Below are 20967 nucleotides of genomic sequence, written 5' to 3'. Positions count from 1 at the left end.
CACAGATGACATAGTGCTGCCCTGGAAGATAATAGATTCACGGCCTCCCGTCCAGCCGCCAGGTACCACTGATCTGGACACTGGACTGGAGTCCCGTGAATCCATCCGCTCATCTCTAGTTCCAACTGTCTTGGATACAGCGGACCGTCCTGGATATGGGTCTACAACCTGCAGTCTCGGGCGCCTGCTGAATATCCCTCACTGCCAGCGCCCCTCTGACAACTCCTCCTGCCAGGGGAGAAAGATAATGGGAAATGGGCGTGGCCAAACTTTGCCACGAGGCATGATTTGTCTTTCTGTTCTTCAAAAGTTGTGAGGTATGCCCATATGGGTGGTGCTCCTATGGATGGTGCTCGTACAGATGGTGCCCGTATGGAAGGTGCTCGTATTGAAGATGCCCATATGGATAGTGCCCGTATGGAAGATGTCTGTATGGATGGTGCTCATATGGAAGATGTCTGTATGGAAGGTGCTCGTATGGAAGATGTCTGTATGGATAGTGCTCGTATGGAAGATGTCTGTATAGATGGTGCCCATATGGATAGTGCTTGTATGGAAGGTGCCGTATGGAAGGTGCCAGCATGGATGGTGCTCGTATGGATGGTGCTCGTATGGAAGGTGCCCGTATGGATGGTGCTCGTATGGAAGATGTCTGTATGGATGGTGCTCGTATGGATGGTGCCCGTATGGAAGATGTCAGTGTCTGGAAGATGTCTGTATGGATGGTGCTCGTATGGAAGATGTCTGTATGGATGGTGCCCGTATGGAAGGTGCCAGTATGGATGGTGCTTGTATGGAAGAGGTCTGTATGGAAGGTGCCCGTATGGATGGTGCTCGTATGGAAGATGTCTGTATGGATGGTGCCCATATGGAAGATGTCTGTATGGATGGTGCCCGTATGGATGGTGCTCATATGGAAGATGTCTGTATGGATGGTGTTTGTATGGATGGTGCCCATATGGAAGATGTCTGAATGGAAGGAGTCCATATGGATGGTGCCCGTATGGATGGTGCTCATATGTAAGATGTCTGTATGGATGGTGCCCGTATGGATGGTGCTCATATGTAAGATGTCTGTATGGATGGTGCTCATATGTAAGATGTCTGAATGGAAGGAGCCCATATGGATGGTGCCCGTATGGATGGTGCTCATATGTAAGATGTCTGTATGGATGGTGCCCGTATGGATGGTGTCCATAAGGAAGATGTCTGTATGGATGGTGCCCGTATGGATGGTGTCCATATGGAAGATGTCTGTATGGATGGTGTCCATATGGAAGATGTCTGTATGGAAGGTGCTCGTATGGATGGTGCCCGTATGGATGGTGCTCATATGGAAGATGTCTGTATGGATGGTGTTTGTATGGATGGTGCCCATATGGATGGTACCCATATGGAAGATGTCTGTATGGAAGGTGCTTGTATGGATGGTGCCCGTATGGATGGTGCTCATATGGAAGATGTCTGTATGGATGGTGTTTGTATGGATGGTGCCCATATGGAAGATGTCTGAATGGAAGGAGTCCATATGGATGGTGCCCGTATGGATGGTGCTCATATGTAAGAGGTCTGTATGGATGGTGCCCGTATAGATGGTGCTCATATGTAAGATGTCTGTATGGATGGTGCTCGTATGGATGGTGCTCATATGTAAGATGTCTGTATGGATGGTGCTCATATGTAAGATGTCTGAATGGAAGGAGCCCATATGGATGGTGCCCGTATGGATGGTGTCCATATGGAAGATGTCTGTATGGATGGTGCTCGTATGGATGGTGTCCATATGGAAGATGTCTGTATGGATGGTGCCTGTATGGATGGTGTCCATATGGAAGATGTTTGTATGGATGGTGCCCGTATGGATGGTGTCCATATGGAAGATGTCTGTATGGATGGTGCCCGTATGGATGGTGTCCATATGGAAGATGTCTGTATGGATGGTGCCTGTATGGATGGTGTCCATATGGAAGATGTCTGTATGGATGGTGCCCGTATGGATGGTGTCCATATGGAAGATGTCTGTATGGATGGTGCCCGTATGGATGGTGTCCATATGGAAGATGTTTGTATGGATGGTGCCCGTATGGATGGTGTCCATATGGAAGATGTCTGTATGGATGGTGCCCGTATGGATGGTGTCCATATGGAAGATGTCTGTATGGATGGTGCCCGTATGGATGGTGTCCATATGGAAGATGTCTGTATGGATGGTGCCCGTATGGATGGTGTCCATATGGAAGATGTCTGTATGGATGGTGCCCGTATGGATGGTGTCCATATGGAAGATGTTTGTATGGATGGTGTCCATATGGAAGATGTCTGTATGGATGGTGCCCGTATGGATGGTGTCCATATGGAAGATGTCTGTATGGAAGGTGCCCGTGTTACATCTTTTATTTAATGCACCTGATTTATTCAGCATTGGTCTGCATGCATCAGACGTACATACGGACAGCATGTAGACGTATGATGTGCTCATCTGTACAAGCCCTTGTGGATATGGAGCTTATTTCAGGAACTGTACTCTGGTCCCAACTCCCTCCCCCATACCTAGCATATCCTTCACAGTTTTCAGGAAAATCATGGTTGCTGCCCTGCAGTACTCACTAGAAGACCGTAGACTCTGGGCTGTTCTCATCCAGCCTGAGTGACAGAATTACTCAGAAGCTACAATGTATAGTCTGAACTGAACTTTCCAGGAACTTCTTCATTACAATTCATCTGCACAGCAGACTGCAGTAGCAGCGCATGAGCAGCAGGCGGCGCAGACTCTAACACGGCCTCACAACTCGCCCCCTAGTGGTCTCTTCCTATGACAACCTCTCTCCGATCCTCCCCCACTCGCTTCGTTCCAGTCTACAACCCAGACTGACCAATCAGGGAAGGCATCTTTTGGTCACATGACGGCAATGTAACCAACCACCAGCGAGAGGCCGAGCAGGCACCACGGCCGCCATTAAAGAAAGGAATCTGTAAATTCAAATGGGAAAGCTGCCCCGACATTGATCCGATTATTCGTCATTACGGATTACTTCCTATGGCCGGGGACTCTCCTGCCACAAGGCGCTGAGGAGAAGAGCTGTCCAGGGCCGGCAGCGACAACTACTTGTGTGTGCGCAGGAGGAGAGTCGGGGAGGAGGCGGAGGAGAGGAAAATGGCGAACCTGTGAGGAAAGCCGAGAAACACCCGGGACTGCCGGCGGCCTCGGCGCTTTCCTTTGTGTCCTGCGCTCCTCCCGGTGGAGGCCTAGCGTCCCCCAGCGCTCCGGTGACCGGGCGGTTCCCGCCATGCTCTGCGCCCCGAGCAGGGGGACCAGCGGCGGGGGAGGGAGGACTGAGACACCGCCCGGATACCGGGGCTGGTAACGGCGCTGCTGCACCGTGCGGACCCACCGCGCTCACTACATTGTGTTACCCCCAGCCCGGGTCACGTGGGATGGGCTGCGACTAATCGGTGATCGGGAGCCGGCCTGGATTGTGAGGATGATGGTCTGCTGGTGACCGGAGGTGATCGCCGCTCCCGCCGCCGCCACTGCTGCTGTCTCTTTCTTGTTCGGGTGGGATAATGGCGTGTGATCCCTGCCTGTGAGGATGAGTTCATGTTTTGTGCCGAACGGGGCCAGTCTGGAGGATTGCCACTCCAACCTCTTCTGTCTGGTGAGTGCAGAGCACGATCGTGTCTGATCAGCCTTCTGTCTATGGATCTGTCCTGCTGTCTATGGATCTGTCCTCCTCTATGGAGGTCTTTCTAGCCATATAGCTGTGGATCTAGCAGCATCTATGGGATCCTTCTTTCTGGGGATCTAGCCTCAACTATGGAGAGCCTGTTATCTATGGATCTGTAGAGATCATTCTATTCATATCTATCTGTCCCTCTATCTAGATCTTTCACACTTCATCCTGTCCATACATCTGTGGATCTATCCTGATCCTTCTGTCCCCACATCTGTGGATCTCCTGATCTATGGAGATCTACCGCACACCATCCTATCCATGTACCTGATCCTTCTGTCCCCACATATGGAGATCTACCGCACACCATCCTATCCATGTACCTGATCCTTCTGTCCCCACATCTGTGGATCTCCTGATCTATGGAGATCTACCGCACACCATCCTATCCATGTACCTGATCCTTCTGTCCCCACATCTGTGGATCTCCTGATTTATGGAGATCTACTGCATACCATCCATGTAGCTGCAGATCCTTCCATCCTGCACACCTCCCCTCAGTCTTCTATATTCTTTATCCCCTTCCATAAACTGTATTCCTAAACTTTTGGCTCCTGCGTGCCACTATTTGGACATGCTCCTCTCCTCAGCCCCTTCCTATTCTCCTGTGTGGGAGGAGGCAGGAAGCAGCCATTTTCCTGGCTGTGCTGCCAGCCCAGGCCAGAACTTTGTTAGCCGGTGTTTATCTGTCTGGGACTCTTCTGTATGGAGCCATCCGGGTTGCTCTTTGCCTTTTCTCTAGCCTTTCTGCCTCGTATCGCGTTCCCTTCCTCTTGTACATGGCTCATTTTCTGCGGTGAGATGGATCTTACAACATCTCGTCTTTATCTGCGTCTCTTGGCTGCTGTTCAGTTCTCGGTATAGTCCCTGACCTTGTAGCATTGCTTTTCCCCAGGCTAATCTTATCAGGGTCTCTATTTAGCTGGCTGCACTTTATAGTCTCCACTTCTGCACTATGCTGTAGAAAACCTTTAGAACTTCTTAGTATTTCTTGCACATGGAATATAGTTTTTACATGGAGCTTCTTCTGTATGTCTCGCTTTCTTATGGTCGTATGTGATTCTGGGAAAGTGGCCACCTTTACCACCCAGCTGTCCCAGACTCCAGAATGTGCACATTTTTATAGTTCTGCAGCAAGGTGCTATACATTGCTGGACAGACTTGTCGTTCATGATGCTGGTTGACAGTGTGAGATGTACTAGCGGCTATAATGCTAGTCACCCAGCTTTCCCAGGAATAGTTAAAGGGGTTGTCTATGATTAGAAACATGCCACCTTAGCCCATGTTATTGTATTGTAGCTCCATTCTCTTCTAAGCAGGGATATGTTTAATAGCAGACATAATCCATGCTCAGGGTTGGTACGGTTTTCCAAATCAAACGGACATGTGTTTCTAATCCTGGACAACCCCTTTTGGAAAGGTGGGCGAAAAGCAATATGGCCGCTAGTACTTAACGCACTGTTTAAGGCTGCGTGCACACGATGCGTTTTTCATGCGTTTATGCTGCGGAATTTCCGCAGCGGAAACGCATCAAAAACGCTAGGTAATCCGCACCCCATGGTCCCCAATGGCATTCCGCAATGTCAATGCACATGCTGCGGATTTTTCTGCAGCGCTCATAAATCCGCAGCATGTTCATTAATTTTGCGGAAGCGCCGCCATTGACTTGCATTGAGAAACATAGAATGCGCGTTTGTACATTTGTACAAGCGGATTCTATGCGTCTCTATGTGCGGATGGTACCCAGTTCTGGAGGAGAGAAGACTCTCATCCAGACCTGGGTACCATTGTACATGTAAAAAAAGAATAAAATAATAAATAAAGTTATATTCACGGCTTCTCTCTGCATGCCGGCATCGCTTGAGGACCTGCGGTGACGTCACAGTCATGTGACCGCAGGCCATTCACCGCTGTGTCTCGCGATATGCCGGCAGCCAGGAACCAGACAGGAACGATCGCTGCAGCACACGCCGGGGCATCGGGGATAAGTATAGCTTTATTTTTTTATTTTTACGGTCACACTATATAAATCCATGCTGTTTGCATGGATTTATATAGTGTGACCTAGTTGTCAAGCACTTTCCAAGTGATGCTATCGCCTGGAAAGCGCTTGTCAATCTGCATGCGGAAATGCATGTATTCCGCATGTATTCTGCAGGAAAAACTCATGCACAATCTGCATGCGTTTTTTCTGCCAGGGAGATGCAGAAATTTTCTGCTTCATTTCTGCATCGTGGGCACATAGCCTTAAGGTGTATTTTCGCCTTAGACATTGTGCAGCTGTTATTAGACGTTCCATAGCAGTGTGGACATGTATGCCGCCTCTTTATTCACAGCAGACATGGCACCAGGCTGATGATGGGGCAGCGGTCCCTGCGGAGGCATCATTTATGGCATAAACTTTGGAAAATACCCCTTTAAATAAAATGTGCAGCAGCTTCATGAAAACTTGTTTCTTAGAAATTGTAGATGGGAAGATCTCCTCTACTTTATAATGGAGGAGCCAGTGTCACCAGTCCGTTGATGGCAGATATGCTATTGAATATGTACAGGCGACACTTATCTGCAGTACACCGGCACATTCAGATAATTACCTTGCTGTTAAGGGCCCCATCACAGTAGAAGAATGTCTCCCGACCCCGTTGATTGATTTATCTTATGTATTTGGGGGCCATCCATCTCTTTCCCTGACTGCAGATGCTGGAGAGAAAGGACATGTTGGGTTGTAATGCCCAGTTCTGTTCTTCATAGGGAGGTTAAACTGCTGCCAGGGGCTTAGTCTCCTTTCTGTGTTGGAAAATACATGCGTGCACGCTCTTTTTGGCTGAGCATGCTGGTGGGTAGGGGTTGGGAAGGAGCTGTTGTCCAACCAAACTGTCAGCTAGTGGCGATGTCTGGTGGTCCTTTGTGTAAGAATAAGGCCAGGTTCACGTGATCGTATTTCATGGTCCATATACAGGCCGGACTGACAGTGAGTCTTCTGCCTCGAACTTACATCACGTGTCTATGGGGCTGTAAGTTGAGGTTGCTAGATCCTCTCAGTCTGGGCATTGCAGTCAATATAATGACTGTGAAAGACGCTTGTGTGAACACGGCCTAAAGGTAACTATGCATCAGCTTCTCAGTAGAGTGGTCTGCAGATGAATCCCACGTCTGTGGCCAGCTCTAGACCCGCGTCTTGGTAACATGCCAATGCCGAAATGTCCTCACATCAGTAGTAGTCATCACATGAAGCCTGGCTGTCTGGGAATAGTGAGATGTTCCTTTTACACCCATATCGCCCCGCCCCCTCCTCTTTGTGTCCCTGTAAGGGAAGTTGAAGTGAGGTTGGGATTCCAGCTGTTAGTAAGTGATCACAATGTTAAAGCTTGAGATGTTTGTATTGTTGTGTTCCAAGTAATTATAGTCCAGGAATGTGCTTCTCCCAGCTCGGCAGCTCGTCTTTCTGTCCAGCACTCCCTCCTCCTCTCACTAGGAGTCACTGTATGTGTTTATCCAGGAGGGGGCTGCATACTTCATTACACACCACTGTCTATACCATGTAGGACTTTATTCCATTGTGACCATAACCAGAAGAAAGAATCTAACAAAGTGTCTTTCCTTCCAGGCGGACCTTACAGGGATCAAATGGAAGCAGTTTGTGTGGCAGGGCCCTACCTCTGCTCCGATCCTCTTCCCAGTTACAGAAGAGGATCCCATTCTGAGCAGCTTCAGCCGGTGTCTCAAAGCCGATGTGCTAAGCGTGTGGCGTCGAGATCAGCGTCCCGGCCGGAGAGAACTCTGGATATTTTGGTGGGGAGATGATCCCCATTTTTCTGACCTAATTCATCATGACTTGACAGGTAATATTTGATTTATAGGTGCTTTTTGGAGACTGGATCTATTCCATTTTTAATAGTGTTTGCTTTGCTGCTATTGAAAGGGCAGACTTCATGGATGCCATATTCTAAGCCTGGGCTTCAGTGTAAGATGTTTGGAGCCGGCTGCTTGGTTGACACAAATATGTTGATTAGTCATCATGGAAATTTTGACATTGCGATTCTGTGTAGAAGAGGAAAAAGAAAATCTACATCAGCCCGGGTTCACTCACTGTGCAGTGTAGTGTTGGCTAGCAAGAAGATAAGGTAACACAAACAATATAATATTGTGTCTTGTTTAGGATAAGACATGGTGTGAAGCTGTTATTAGGTTTAACCCCTTTGTGACCGGACCAATTATTTTTTAAAATCTGACCAGTATCACTTTGTGATAACTCTGGAACGTGTCAACACATCCCATTGATTGAGATTTTTTTTTATTCGTGACACATTATACTTTATAATAATGGTAAATTTAGGTTGATTTTTTTTTTTTTGCGTTTATTTAAAAAAATATCCGAAATTTGACAAATTTAAAAGTGTACAATTTTCAAACTTTGATTATGCTTTTAAATCAGACAGTCATATCACAGAAAAACATTAATAAATAACATTTCCCTCATTTTTGCTTTACATCAGCACCATTTGTAAAATGTTCTTTTATTTTATTGGCATTTTAGAAGGTTTAAAAATGTAGCAGTAATTTTTCCAGCAAATTTACAAAACTTATTTTTTTATGGACTTATTTAGTTTTGAAGTGACTTTGGGGGTCCTATATGTTGGAAACCACCCAAAAGTGATACCATTTTAAAAACCGCACCCCTCATCATACTTAAAATTGCTTTCAGGTAGGTCATTAATCCTTCAGGTGCTTTTCAGAAATGAATGCAAAGTGACATGACCGTAATGAAATATTTATTTTTACCATCTGAATGTTGATAAATTCTGAACAGGCCGCTATAGCCAGCTGAATCTAAGGCCTTTATTTGGCCATGAATTGCCATGCCAAACCTCAGGACCACACAATCAAGATTTCAGAGTGCCAATGGGGTTAAAGAGGGAGCCCCCGCACTCTAAGTAGTTAACAGTCACTATTGACAGCACATCTAAAGGGTTAAACGCCCATGGTTGATGCCAATACTAATCATGGCTCATGCAGCAGGGTGTCGGCTATAGTGTAGAGCTGCTGAATTGTCACACGTCTGGAGATACTAGTCTCTTATATCGCAGGTCAGTAAAAACACGTATTGGTGGTCACAAAGGGGTTAATGTGTGTAAAGATAGTTTCCCCCCGCAAAAAAAGGTATCGCCTATTTACAGTATAAGAGATAAATGTAGGGTCATTGGAGGGCCCCACCACTGTGACCACACAATCACTTTGTGCATGCTTTGCTGCCGCCCCACTCGGTCTCTTCCACACCTTGTAGGGCCTACAGCAATCCTACATTATCCTACACTATCGTGTGGATAAGTGGTAAATATCTTTTGTGGAATACTCTTTTAAAAGCTAAGACCTTTAAATCAAAGATTTTAGATTTCATGAATGTTTAGAGCTTCCAGTGGGAAAGGACAACTTTCATAAGTCGGCTCCCTCCAGTAGTCAGCCAGATGCCTGTGAGTCAGATGCGGGATGCTGCCAACATGTCCCCCCACATTATCTATTGTGTGTGTGTGTGTGCCCTTTTAATCATTCATGATCTAAACATAGAGTATTTTCAAATTTGGAACTATCCCCTATGCATTGGATGCATAGGGGATGACTTCGATGGTTGGGGGTCCGACCACTGAACCCCTGAATGAGCTTGAGAATCGGGGCTCTAGTGGAAGTTGGTCATATGCACTGCCACCACATTTATTTTAAATGGGAACAGTAGAGATGCCACAGGGCTTGGCCGATCTTCGGCACTCCCAAAATATTGAATACAGAGGTTCTCGGGATCAGTGGTGTTCCCGGCTGTCAGACCCTTAGCGATTGTGAGGTTATTCCCTATTCATTGAATAAAGGATAACACCAAACTTGAGAATACCCCTTTTTAAGGTGGAAATTCAGTAAAGACTGACACACTGTATGCCAGTTCTGACCAGAGTCCCCTGGCATAAGATGTGCCAAATTCATTGAGGCATTCACATGTTAATGAAATTGGTGTATCTTTTAAGCAGTCCGTCCTCCAATGACAGAAAATACTCCAGTCGTGGACTGAAATGCATTTCTGTTAGGCTATGTGTCCACGATGCAGAAATGCTCCGGATTTTTTCCTGAGCGTTTCTGCATCTCCCTGGCAGAAAAAACGCATGCGGATTGTACATGCGGATTGTACATGCGTTTTTCCTGCCAGGGACTTGCTGATGTGAAGCGTTCTTCACATGCATTTCCGCATGCGGGTTGACAAGCGCTTTCCAAGCGATTTTAGCATCACTTGGAAAGTGCTTGACAACTTGGTCACACTATAATAAATCCATGCAACCGGCATGGATTTATATAGTGTGACCGAAAGAATGGTAAAAAATAAATAAGTATTATACTTAGCTTCTGATCGCCCCCGGTGTCCTTGTCCTGGCTTGCCGGCAGCTCGCGGTAGACTAAAAGGACCTGCTATGAAGTCATTTAGTCATGTGACGGGTCACGCGACCGCCGACATCAGTGGTCGCGTGACCCGTCACATGACTAAATGACGTCACCACATGTCATTTAGTCTACCTCGAGCTGCCGGCAAGCCAGGACAAGGACACCGGGGGCCATCAGAAGCTAAGTATAATGTATATTTTTTTATTTTATTCTTTTTTTTTTACAGGTACTATGGTACCCGGGTCTGGAGGAGAGTCTCCTCTTCTCCAGACCCGGGTACCATCCGCACATTGAAACGCATGTTATCCGCATGTACAGATGCAGTGATGCGGATTCCATGCGGTCCAATGCAAGTTAATGGCGGCGAAAACGCCGCGATTCCGCAAAATAATTGGTAGTGCTGCGGATTTTTCCACAATGATCATCCGCAGCGGAAATTTCCGCAGCATGTTCACAGCACATGCGGATTATCATTGGGGAACATGGCAGGCCTTCTACCAAGCATTTTTTTTAAGCGTTTCTGCATCGGAATTGCCGCTGTGGAAACTCTTAAACGCATAGTGGGCACACAGCCTTATAGTTAGTGAAACTTCTGTGGAAATTCTAGCAACTCTGGGATACAGTCTCCAACTAAGTTTTATCCGCTTTTGAAAAAGATGGTAAAGCAGGTGTACAAACTGTAATGCCACGGTCACACGTTCAGTATTTGGGGGTTTTACCTCAGTATTTGTAAGCCAAAACCAGGAGTGGGTGATAGAAACACGTCACCACTTCTGTATTTATTATACTTTTCCTCTGATTGTGCCACTCCTGTTTTGGCTTACAGATACGGAGGTAAAGTCACCAAATACTCAACCTGTGAACGTGGCCTATGAGTTGCAAAATTTTTGCTCAACAAGGTGTTGCACAAAAAATTGCAACGTTTCTCTTTTCTGAGTGAAAATTGTTTGAATTTCCCCGTTCGTGCCCACGACATAAATGATTGGAGCTTGAGCTGTCTTGGCAAATCGGAAGTGCTTGTTGGGCTCGTGTAATGGCATCTATTGGCTTTGTAGAAGTGGCTAACTATGTATCTTGAGGAAATGCTGGTGAGTCTTTCTTCGCAGCAGCTTGGCCTACAAGACCTGGGCTCCTTCTTTAATTCTTTGTGTGAACTTATTTTATTCTTACTTTAGGCCTCAATCACATGTCTGTGAATCACCTAATCTATCTGTGATTTTCACAAATGGAACACGTACTTATTCTAGTCTATGAAGCTGTTCACATGTCCATGTTGCACTTCTGTGCAAAAATCACAGAGATATGTCTGTTTTTTCTTGGTGTCATGGATGAAAATCAGAGACAAGTCTATGGGTCTGTGAAAGTCACTAAGGCTGCGTGCCCACGTAGCGTTTTTCAAGCGTTTATGCTGCGGAATTTCCGCAGCGTAAACGCATGTGAAACGCTAGGTAATCCGCACCCCATGGTCCCCAAGGGGATTCCGCATGTTCTATGCACATGCTGCGGATTTTTCCGCAGCATTTATGCTGCGTACAAAAATCTGCAGCATGTTCATTAATTTTGCGGAAGTGCAGCGGAATGGCCGCCATTTACTTGCATTGAGACGCATAGAATCCGCATTTCTACAAGCGGATTTTATGCGTCTCTATGTGCGGATGGTACCCAGTTCTGGAGGAGAGGAGACTCTCATCCAGACCTGGGTACCATTGTACCTGTAAAAAAAGAATAAAATAAAAAATAAAGTTTATACTCCCCTTTCCGAAGGCTCTCTCTGCATGCCAGCAGCGCTGAAGGACCTTCGGTGACGTCACAATCATGTGACCGCAGGCCCTTCACCGCTCTGTCTCGCGATATGCCGGCAGCCAGGAACCAGCGAGGAAGCAGCGCTGCAGCTCACGCCGGGACATCGGGGGTGAGTATAGCTTTATTTTTTTATTTTTACGGTCACACTATATAAATCCATGCTGTTTGCATGGATTTATATAGTGTGACCTAGTTGTCAAGCACTTTCCAAGTGATGCTATCGCCTGGAAAGCGCTTGTCAATCTGCATGCTTAAGCGCATGTGAATCCACATGTATTCCGCATGTATTCTGCAGGAAAAACGCATGCACAATCTGCATGCGTTTTTTCTGCCAGGTAGATGCAGAAATGCTGCAGAAATTTTCTGCATCGTGGGCACATAGCCTTACACTGCAATTTATAGGAGTGGCTGATGAAACACTGACCAAACCCTAATGGAAAAACTCTGACACTCATAGCATTTTTTTGGCGTACATGACATCTCTGACATCTGAATGAGGCCTTGGTGAATCACATTTTTGTTCTCAGTGATGAGGCCCTGGTACCTGGGTACTGATTTAACCAAATAATTCTGACTATAGTCTCTGGGCATAATGTGGGCACCTTGGTTACTGTTGGTGTGACAAGCAACTTCCGGTCTGGGTACAAAACATGTTAAATGATTAGTCTTTTTAGTGTGGGACTGACACTCAGTGGTAATGGTGAGCAGAATAATAGATATGCTTCCACAATAATCAGAATACATTGGGGCATAGATTTCAAACTTAATTTGTGCCCCAAAAAAACTGCCTTTCGTGAGTTGCACCATAATAAATAATAATACTTGCTGTGTGCTGTAGAAACACTTTGTGGCTTGTCTGACTGGCAGAGGGGACGTGTCCTCATAAAAAGGCGTGCCTTACAATGCAACACCCTGTGTGCCAAAATTGTGGCACAAAGAATGCCTTCTAATAGGTGCTTTACTGATTACCAATTCTATCGAATAGTTGGTATTAGCTTAGACCAGGCTGAACACACAGACTGACATATCAAACAGGAGGAATCCCTATGGTAAATATGGTGCATTTTAAGACTGTCTAGTCTAAGGGTGATCGGCAGCCTGTTTACACTGAAAGATAATTGTTTTTAAGAACGCTCGTCCACAATCTTTCAGTGTTAGTACAGCCTAAGTTTGCACCATCTAAGAATTAAGTTTTGATAAATCTGTGCCATTTGTGGTTTTTTTTTTTTTTTTTTTTTTTTTTTTTTTTTGGAGCCATTTCTAGTTGTGCCTGATGCAAACAAAAATTTCTGCTTTGTGACTTAGTCAGTCCTAGAGCTGAGCTCTACTCCACTGGAGCTATGTGTGTGTATGATCACTGGGTATGATTTTTTTTGGTCACTTTCTTACTGTTTAACTGAATGAAGGTGTGAATGAGACCTTGCATGCATTCTGTTAATGTTTGAAGCGAAGTTCACATTGTCGTTGTTCCTTCCGGCAGCTATGATGCTGTGCCAGGTCCATACTGACTTCTAATGGGCCCTGTCAGGGTTCTTTGTGGTTTTGGTCAGTTTAGTGACATGAATAGCGCTGGACGCTGCTCTGGTCTTTCCATGAAAGTGATGAAACCTCAGCCAGGTCTCACAACCGCTGTGTGCTCAGCCTGCATGCTGGTTCGTGAGCTTCGCCTGTGCCGCTCTGTAAGTGGTAACGTCATGTAAATGGGAGCTATTTTTGTCCTGGGTAAACAGCAGCCTTTTGTGGCAGGGGATCTGTGATCTGCAGTTACTTAGTCTAAACTTGTATCTTCACATGCTTCCTAATGTACAGCCGTTTCTGAAATGTCTTCTCCACAGTTTACTGCTCTTACTGGACACGCCTGTAGAACGTGTGTGATTTATTCTTTCATACATATATGATAATCTCTGTAAAGCTCTGTGGAATTAATGGTGCTATATAAGTGAATAAAATATGTATGAAACCAGGGAAGACATTCGCTGGTGGAGGCAGAAGTGGGTGACTTACAAGTATGAGCTCAGATTGCCACTGACTCGTGGATTTCATTCATTGAATACGGATGCTCAAGCATGTGGCCCACTATGCCAATCTGTGTGGCCCCAGCCACTTGGTCACAGAAATGCTTGCCTGTATGTGCCTGTTTCCAGATTAAAGAAAATAGTGGCACACAGTCATTTGTGTCCCATTGATTTGGGGAGAATGGGGTTCCAAGAGGTCTTTGTCACTCCAGAAGGATGTATAAGTTTTACAGGTGGCCATCTATGCTTCTGGCTCTCTACAATGTCATTTATGGCATTTAAGTTTATAATGGGGAAAGCCACATTCACGCATGGCCTTCCCCTCTCCTAAGTGCTAATTACAGGTTATGGGGCTTCCTATAGTTCCCATCATTCCCAGGTTCCACTTTTTGGACTAGTATCTGTCAGGGGAATTATCTGAGACATTGCAGGCATATCAAATTAAAATGCCATAAATGCCTGTGTTTAATTGTGACCCATGGGAGTGATTCAGCATGACAATATGGCCCTCGAACCAGAAAAGGGTTTGCACCCCTTATTTAATCTGCATTTTGCTCTAGAAGAGGCACAGACACAACCACCACATCGCTGCCACTCTCTATACAGAAATCCTAGATGGGCTTTATTCAGTCATCCCATCCACTCTTTGCAGAGCAGGCAGTCTTTAGTTATTTAGCTCTTGCTTACATTTCCCAATATCTGTCAGCTTTCAGGGCATGCTGGGAATTGTAGTTTCACCACAGCTCCAGGTTGCTCACCTTTTGGACTCTTGGTATTTTGTCGCCCTTTGATGCAGAAGCAATGCTTTTCTGTGTTTTAGGTAATTATCACTACTGCACAAAGCTGATCCCAGGGATAGCTGTGTGTGTATAGATATAATATACATGACATGCTAGGTGGCATCTGCTGCTTGCAGCTTATTCACATGGACAAAATAAGAGACTTACCTGAATCTAGTTCTGTATTTACTGTTGTCCTTTGGAAAATGAAAGGAGCCATCTCATTGGTGATTTTTAAGATCCTGTTCATATGGTGGTCTCTGCAGTGAATTCAACTGATTCCGTCTGAGTCCCCTTAACTCCAATGATACAAACGGTGATGAATTTCTGAACGTTTCAGTCTGAGATGGGCACATGTGTAGCAGATAAAACAAAACAAACGCTGTTCATTTCATTGCAGTTTATGGCCCTTTTAGGGGTCCATCTAAATTACGTTAAGGGGATTCAGATGAAATCACCCAAACGCACTGCAGAAAAGCAGTGTTAACAGGGCCGAACGTATCTGCTTTTTCTTTATACTAGCTATGATAATGCCTCCTGACTGGATGTATGAAGTCCTCAAAATATTCTTTTTATAAAGGACCCATCACTTGCATTTAAAAATGTAAACCCTTTATAAACATCCCTGAACTCCCCTGATTCTGTCGCTCTTTTCCATTTTTCGCTCTGTCACTCCATTGCAGAAATGTTTTTGTTTCTTCTGAACTGCAGTATGTGAGATCTCTACTTTGCAGACCATCTGGGCATTTGTTCAGAGTCTTCTCCGGAGGCATGTACTTTCACCCCTTGCTCCCTGATGCTGTCAATCACCGTTTGGGAGCTGATCTAGGTCATTATCAGTCTGATACTGCTGAGCTGTGATTGGCAGCATCTGAGGGGGGGGGGGGGGGGGTGAAAGTGCACACCCCCAGAGAAGACTCTTAAACGCTCAGTCGGTCTGCCTAGGAGAGATTGCACATACTGCCCACCAGAAGAAACAAATGTGAATATCTCTGCAGCAGAGTGACGCAGAAATAAATGGAAAAAGTGTGGCAGTATCTGGGAAAGTCAGTGATTTCACCCCACCCCCCCCTTTTCCCCATCCACCCTCCTACCCCCAGGACATTTAACTTTTTTTTTTTTTTCTTTTGAGCAAGTGACAGGTCCTCTTTAACAGTTAGCATGTCACATACGTAGGACACCGCTATTTGTTAAAAGGTTTAGATCCCCATTAATTGATGCTATCTGCCGGTTTTGCAGTGTATTAAGACATTAATAAACCACTTTATTGCAAGCTTGGAAAAATGTGTTCCATGTTAATCTGTTTTATTTTATTTGCATAGGTGTACTGTAGTGTAAAACAAACTGTGCAATGTTTGTATCCTTTGGTTACAGTCCAAGAAACCCGTGTGGCTCGCTTCATCTGTAATGATGAGAACTTTTTAGTAGTTAGTTGTAGTTCTAGAGCTTCCAGCTCTAACTCTCCACTCCTGTTCCTGGCAGGGAAAGGACCTCTACAACGTGATCTAACAAATAAAGTGCACAAACTCTAAGGCTATGTGCCCACGATGCAGAAATGCTCCGGATTTTTTCTTGAGCGATTCTGCATCTCCCTGGCAGAGAAAATGCATGCGGATTGTACATGCTTTTTTCCTGCCAGGGACATGCGGAAGTGAAGCGTTCTTCACATGCATTTCCGCATGTGGGTTGTCAAGCTCTTTCCAACCGATTTTAGCATCACCTGAAAAGTGCTTGACAACTTGGTCACACTATATAAATCCATGCAAATGGCATAGATTTATATAGTGTGACCAAGTTATAGTAAAAAATACACATTATACTCACCTCCGGTCTCCTTGTCCGGTGTTTTGGGCGGCTCGCGGGAAGCCAGGGCGTATCACTATGGAGACCGGGGAAATCAGAAAGTGAGTAATGTGTGTTTTTTAATTCTTTCTTTTTATTTTTTTTTTACAGGTACTATGGTATCCGGGTCTGGAGGAGAGTCTCCAGACCCGGGTACCATCCGCACATTGAATTGCTTAATATCCGCATGTGCACATGTAGTCATGCGGATATTAAGCGATTCAATCCAAGTCAATGGCGGCGAAAATGCCACGATTACGCAAAATAATTGGTAGTGTATGCGGATTATCATTGGGGAACATGGCAGACCTTCTACCAAGCGTTTTTTAAGCATTTCTGCAGCGGAATTGCTGCTGCGGAAACGCTTAAACGCATAGTGGGCACACAGCCTAACCTGCATCTGTGTGCCACAAGTTTATTCTTCCTCAGTAACAATTATGCTAGTGGAGTCCATTAGGCATCACAGAGGTCGTTCATGAATCCCTCTAATTATTAGCTGCATATTTGGTACCATCATACACACTACTCCTGTTTAGCGTGTTTTTGTTATTCTTAAACTTTCAGATGTAAAAATAAATATTGCATTAACCACTTCGCACCAGAGCCTGTTTTTGCCTTCGTGACCGGGCCAATTTTTTCAATTCTGACCACTGCCAGTTTATGAGGTAATAACTCTGGACCGCTTCAACATATTCCCCTGATTCTGAGATTGTTTTTTCGTGACATATTGTACTTCATGATAGTGGTAACATTTCTTCGATATAACTTGTGTTTTTGTGAAAAAATCGAAAATTTGGCCAAAATTTTGAAAGTTTTGCAATTTTCAAACTTTGAATTTTCATGCCCTTAAATCAGAGAGATATGTCACACAAAATAGTTAATAAATAACATTTCCCACATGTCTACTTTACATCAGCACAATTTTGGAACCAAAATTTTTTTTTGTTAGGGAGCTATAAGGGTTAAAAGTTGACCAGCGATTTCTCATTTTTCCAACAAAATTTACAAAAACATTTTTTTAGGGACCACATCATATTTGAAGTCACTTTGAGGGGTCTTTATGACAGAAAATACCCAAAAGTGACACCATTCTAAAAACTGCACCCCTCAAGGAGCTCAAAACCACATTCAAGAACTTTATTAACCCTTCAGGTGCTTCACAGGAATTTTTGGAATGTGGAAGAAAAAAATTAACATTTAACTTTTTTCACAAAAATGTTACTTTAGACCCAATTTTTTTTATTTTCACGGGGGTAACATGAAAAAATGGACCCCAAATTTTTTTGTGCAATTTCTCTTGAGTGTGCTGAGACCCCATATGTGAGGGAAAACCACTGTTTGGGCGCACGGCAGGGTTCGGAAGGGAAGGAGCGCCAATAGACTTTTTGAATGTAAAATTTGTCTGAATAATTAGCAGACGCTATGTTGCGTTTGGAGAGCTCCTGATGTGCCTAAACAGTGGAAACCCCCCACAAGTGACACCATTTTGGAAACTAGACCCCTTAGGGAACTTATCTAGATGTGTGGTGAGCACCTTGAACCCCAAGGTGCTTCACAGAAGTTTATAATATTGAGCTGTAAAAATAAAATTTTCACATTTTTCCCACAAAACCGTTTTTCATCCCTTAATTTTGCATGATCATAAGGGTAATAGGATAAATTGCACCATGAAATTTGTTGTGCAATTTCTCCTGAACACGCCGATACCCCATATGTGGAGGCAAATTACTGTTTGGGCACATGGCAGGGTTTGAAAGGGAAGGAGCGCCATTTGACTTTTTGAATGTAAAATTTGTTTGAATAATTAGCGGACGCCATGTTGCATTTGGGGAGCCCCTAATGTGCCTAAACAGTGGAAACCCCCCACAAGTGCCACCATTTTAGAAACTAGACCCCTTAGGGAACTTATCTAGATGTGTGGTGAGCACCTTGCACCCCCAGCTGCTTCACAGAAGTTTATAATATTGAGCCGTAAAAATAAAATTTTCACATTTTTCCCTCAAAAAATGTTTTTCATTCCCTAATTTTGCATTATCATAAGGGTAACAGGATAAATTGCACCATGAAATTTGTTGTACAATTTCTCCTGAGTACGCCGATACCCCATATGTGGGGGAAAACCACTGCTTTGGTGTACGGCAGGGTTCGGAAGAGAAAGAAGCGCTATGTTGGCTGGGATAGGCAGCAGACACCATGTCACATTTGAAGAGTCGCTGACATGCCAAAACAGCAGAAACCCCCCACAAGTGACCCCATTTTGTAAACTACACCTCTCAAGGAATTCATCTAGGGAAGTAGTGAGTATTTTTTAATTTTTAAATTTATACCATTGGGCAGTGAAAAAAGCATAATTATATTTTTACCACAAAAAAAATGTTTTACCCTCAGATTTTACATTTTCACACAGGGCAATGGGTAAAAATGGTGCCGAAATGTGTCACCCAATTTCTTCTAAAAGTGTCAATACCCCATATGTGGCTGTATCGTACCACTTAGCCATACGGTGAGATTTGAGGGGGAAGGAGTGCTATTTGACAATTGGAGAACAAATTATTGTAGAATAGGCATTTGGATTTGGGACCACAACATTTTCTGAATTTCTTTTGGGGGGCAAGGACCATTTTGCTTTTCCAGAGCCTTTCTGCTACCAGTAACTTGGAAGTCCCTTATATTTTTAACAGATGATGGACCTGAGTGGGGACTAGCTTTTTTTGAGGACTGAGTTGAAGCTTTTATTGGGAACATTTTACGTAACATTTATCCGGCACTCTAGGCTGAGCACTTACATCGGGGTTTCCATCTAAATTTCCAAGTGATGTAATTCAGATGAAACCCCTGCAGGATCCATTCACTATAATGAGGCAGCAGAGTTACTCTGGACTCCGTCTGGCCTCTGTTTAGTGGTGTCCTTTTTTTCAGAAGTGCACAAAACTGTGGCCAACCGCACTTTTATGCACGCCTAAAACAAATGACACCGTGGGATCCCAGGCTAGACGGCGTCCACAGTGGCCTATATCTGCCTCATTACAGGGAATCTTCCATCATGGGTTCTGGCTGAATCACGTATTTCAGAGATTTACACGGAAACTCTGGTGTAAGTGCTCAGCGCAGAGCACAGGATAAATGTGAGCAGAGCCTTACTGGGATCTTTGGGAGACATAATAAACAAATCAGTAGCGGGTGAATAATATTTGTTTTATTTATTTTTTTATGCCGTTCCTAGTGTGATATAACTGATTAGATTACTTTATTCTTCGGGTCGGTGCGATTACAGAGATACCAGATTTATATCGGGTTTTTATGACTGACAGCTGTCACACACTAAAATACGCTTTTTTTGCAAAATCTAGTTTTTGCATCACCATATTTTGAGTGCTATAATTTTTCCATATTTCGGCCGATAGTCATGTGACGGCTTGTTTTTTGCGGGACGAGTTGACATTTTTATTGGAACCATTTTTGGGTACGTGACATTTTTTGATCGCTTTCTATTCCGTTTTTTGGGAGGTAAAGTTAACAAAAACAAACACTTCAGGAATTGTTTTTTGAGGGTTTTTTTTTTATGCCGTTCTGCGTGTGGTAAAAGTGATCAGGCAGCGTTATTCTTCGGGTCAGTACGTTTACAGCGATACTACACTTACTGTATTTTTTTTTATGTTTTGGCGCTTTTACACAATAAAACAATTTTATAGAAAAAAAAATATTTTTTTTGCATTGCTTTATTCTGAGCGCTATAACTTTTTTTATTTTTCGGCTGATGGAGCTGTATGGCTGCTTTTTTTTGCGGAACAAGATGAAGTTTTCAGTGGTACCATTTTTATTTCTATTCTGCTTTTTGATCGCATTTTTTTCCACTTTTTGTTTGGCGATATGATGAAAAAGCATATTTTTTTGCTCCGTTTTTTATTTATTTTTATTACGGTGTGCACAGAAGGAGTTAATTAGTGTGACAGTTTTATAGCTCGGGTTGTTTCGGACGCGGCGATACCAAATATGTGTACTTTTTTTGGTTTTGTAATAATATACGGATTTATTGGTTTAATATTTTATTTATTTATTTATTTTTTTTAAATAGTTTAAAAACTTTTTTTTTTTACTTAGTCCCTGTATGGGACATTAATTTTTATTTTTCTGATCACTGATCTCATGTAATGTAATAGACATATATTACATTACATGAGAGCTTCACTGACTGTTTCAGTCAGTCTCCTGTCTGGCATCAGCTACATACAGGCTGAAGCCAGACAGGAAGGACACCATATATGGCAGAGCTGGAGGCGGTCATGTGACCTCCAGCTGCCATAGCAACCCCAGGTCCTCAAACGAAACGGAGGTCTTCGGAGGTAAGTAAGACGACCCCCTCTCTTCCTGCTG

The 20967-nt window shown here is 44.2% G+C and overlaps 1 protein-coding gene across 2 annotated transcripts in view; it reads left to right on the top strand.

Moving 5' to 3' along the window:
* The first annotated feature begins 2897 nt into the window (after positions 1-2897).
* MED13 (mediator complex subunit 13) overlaps positions 2898-20967 on the top strand; it is a 109005-nt gene continuing 90935 nt past the window's right edge. For both annotated transcript variants that reach the window (XM_073665498.1, XM_073665497.1), the window contains exons 1-2: positions 2898-3656; positions 7339-7573. In XM_073665498.1, the coding sequence (XP_073521599.1) occupies positions 3591-3656; positions 7339-7573 (301 nt within the window). In that variant the 5' untranslated portion in view covers positions 2898-3590. The remainder of the gene's footprint in view (positions 3657-7338; positions 7574-20967) is intronic.

Source organism: Phyllobates terribilis, unplaced genomic scaffold (assembly GCF_046119375.1).
Source record: "Phyllobates terribilis strain yellow unplaced genomic scaffold, ASM4611937v1 Scaffold_2__4_contigs__length_985480577, whole genome shotgun sequence".
Taxonomy (NCBI): Eukaryota; Metazoa; Chordata; class Amphibia; order Anura; family Dendrobatidae; genus Phyllobates; species Phyllobates terribilis.
This window is presented reverse-complemented; position numbering and strand designations above follow the sequence as displayed.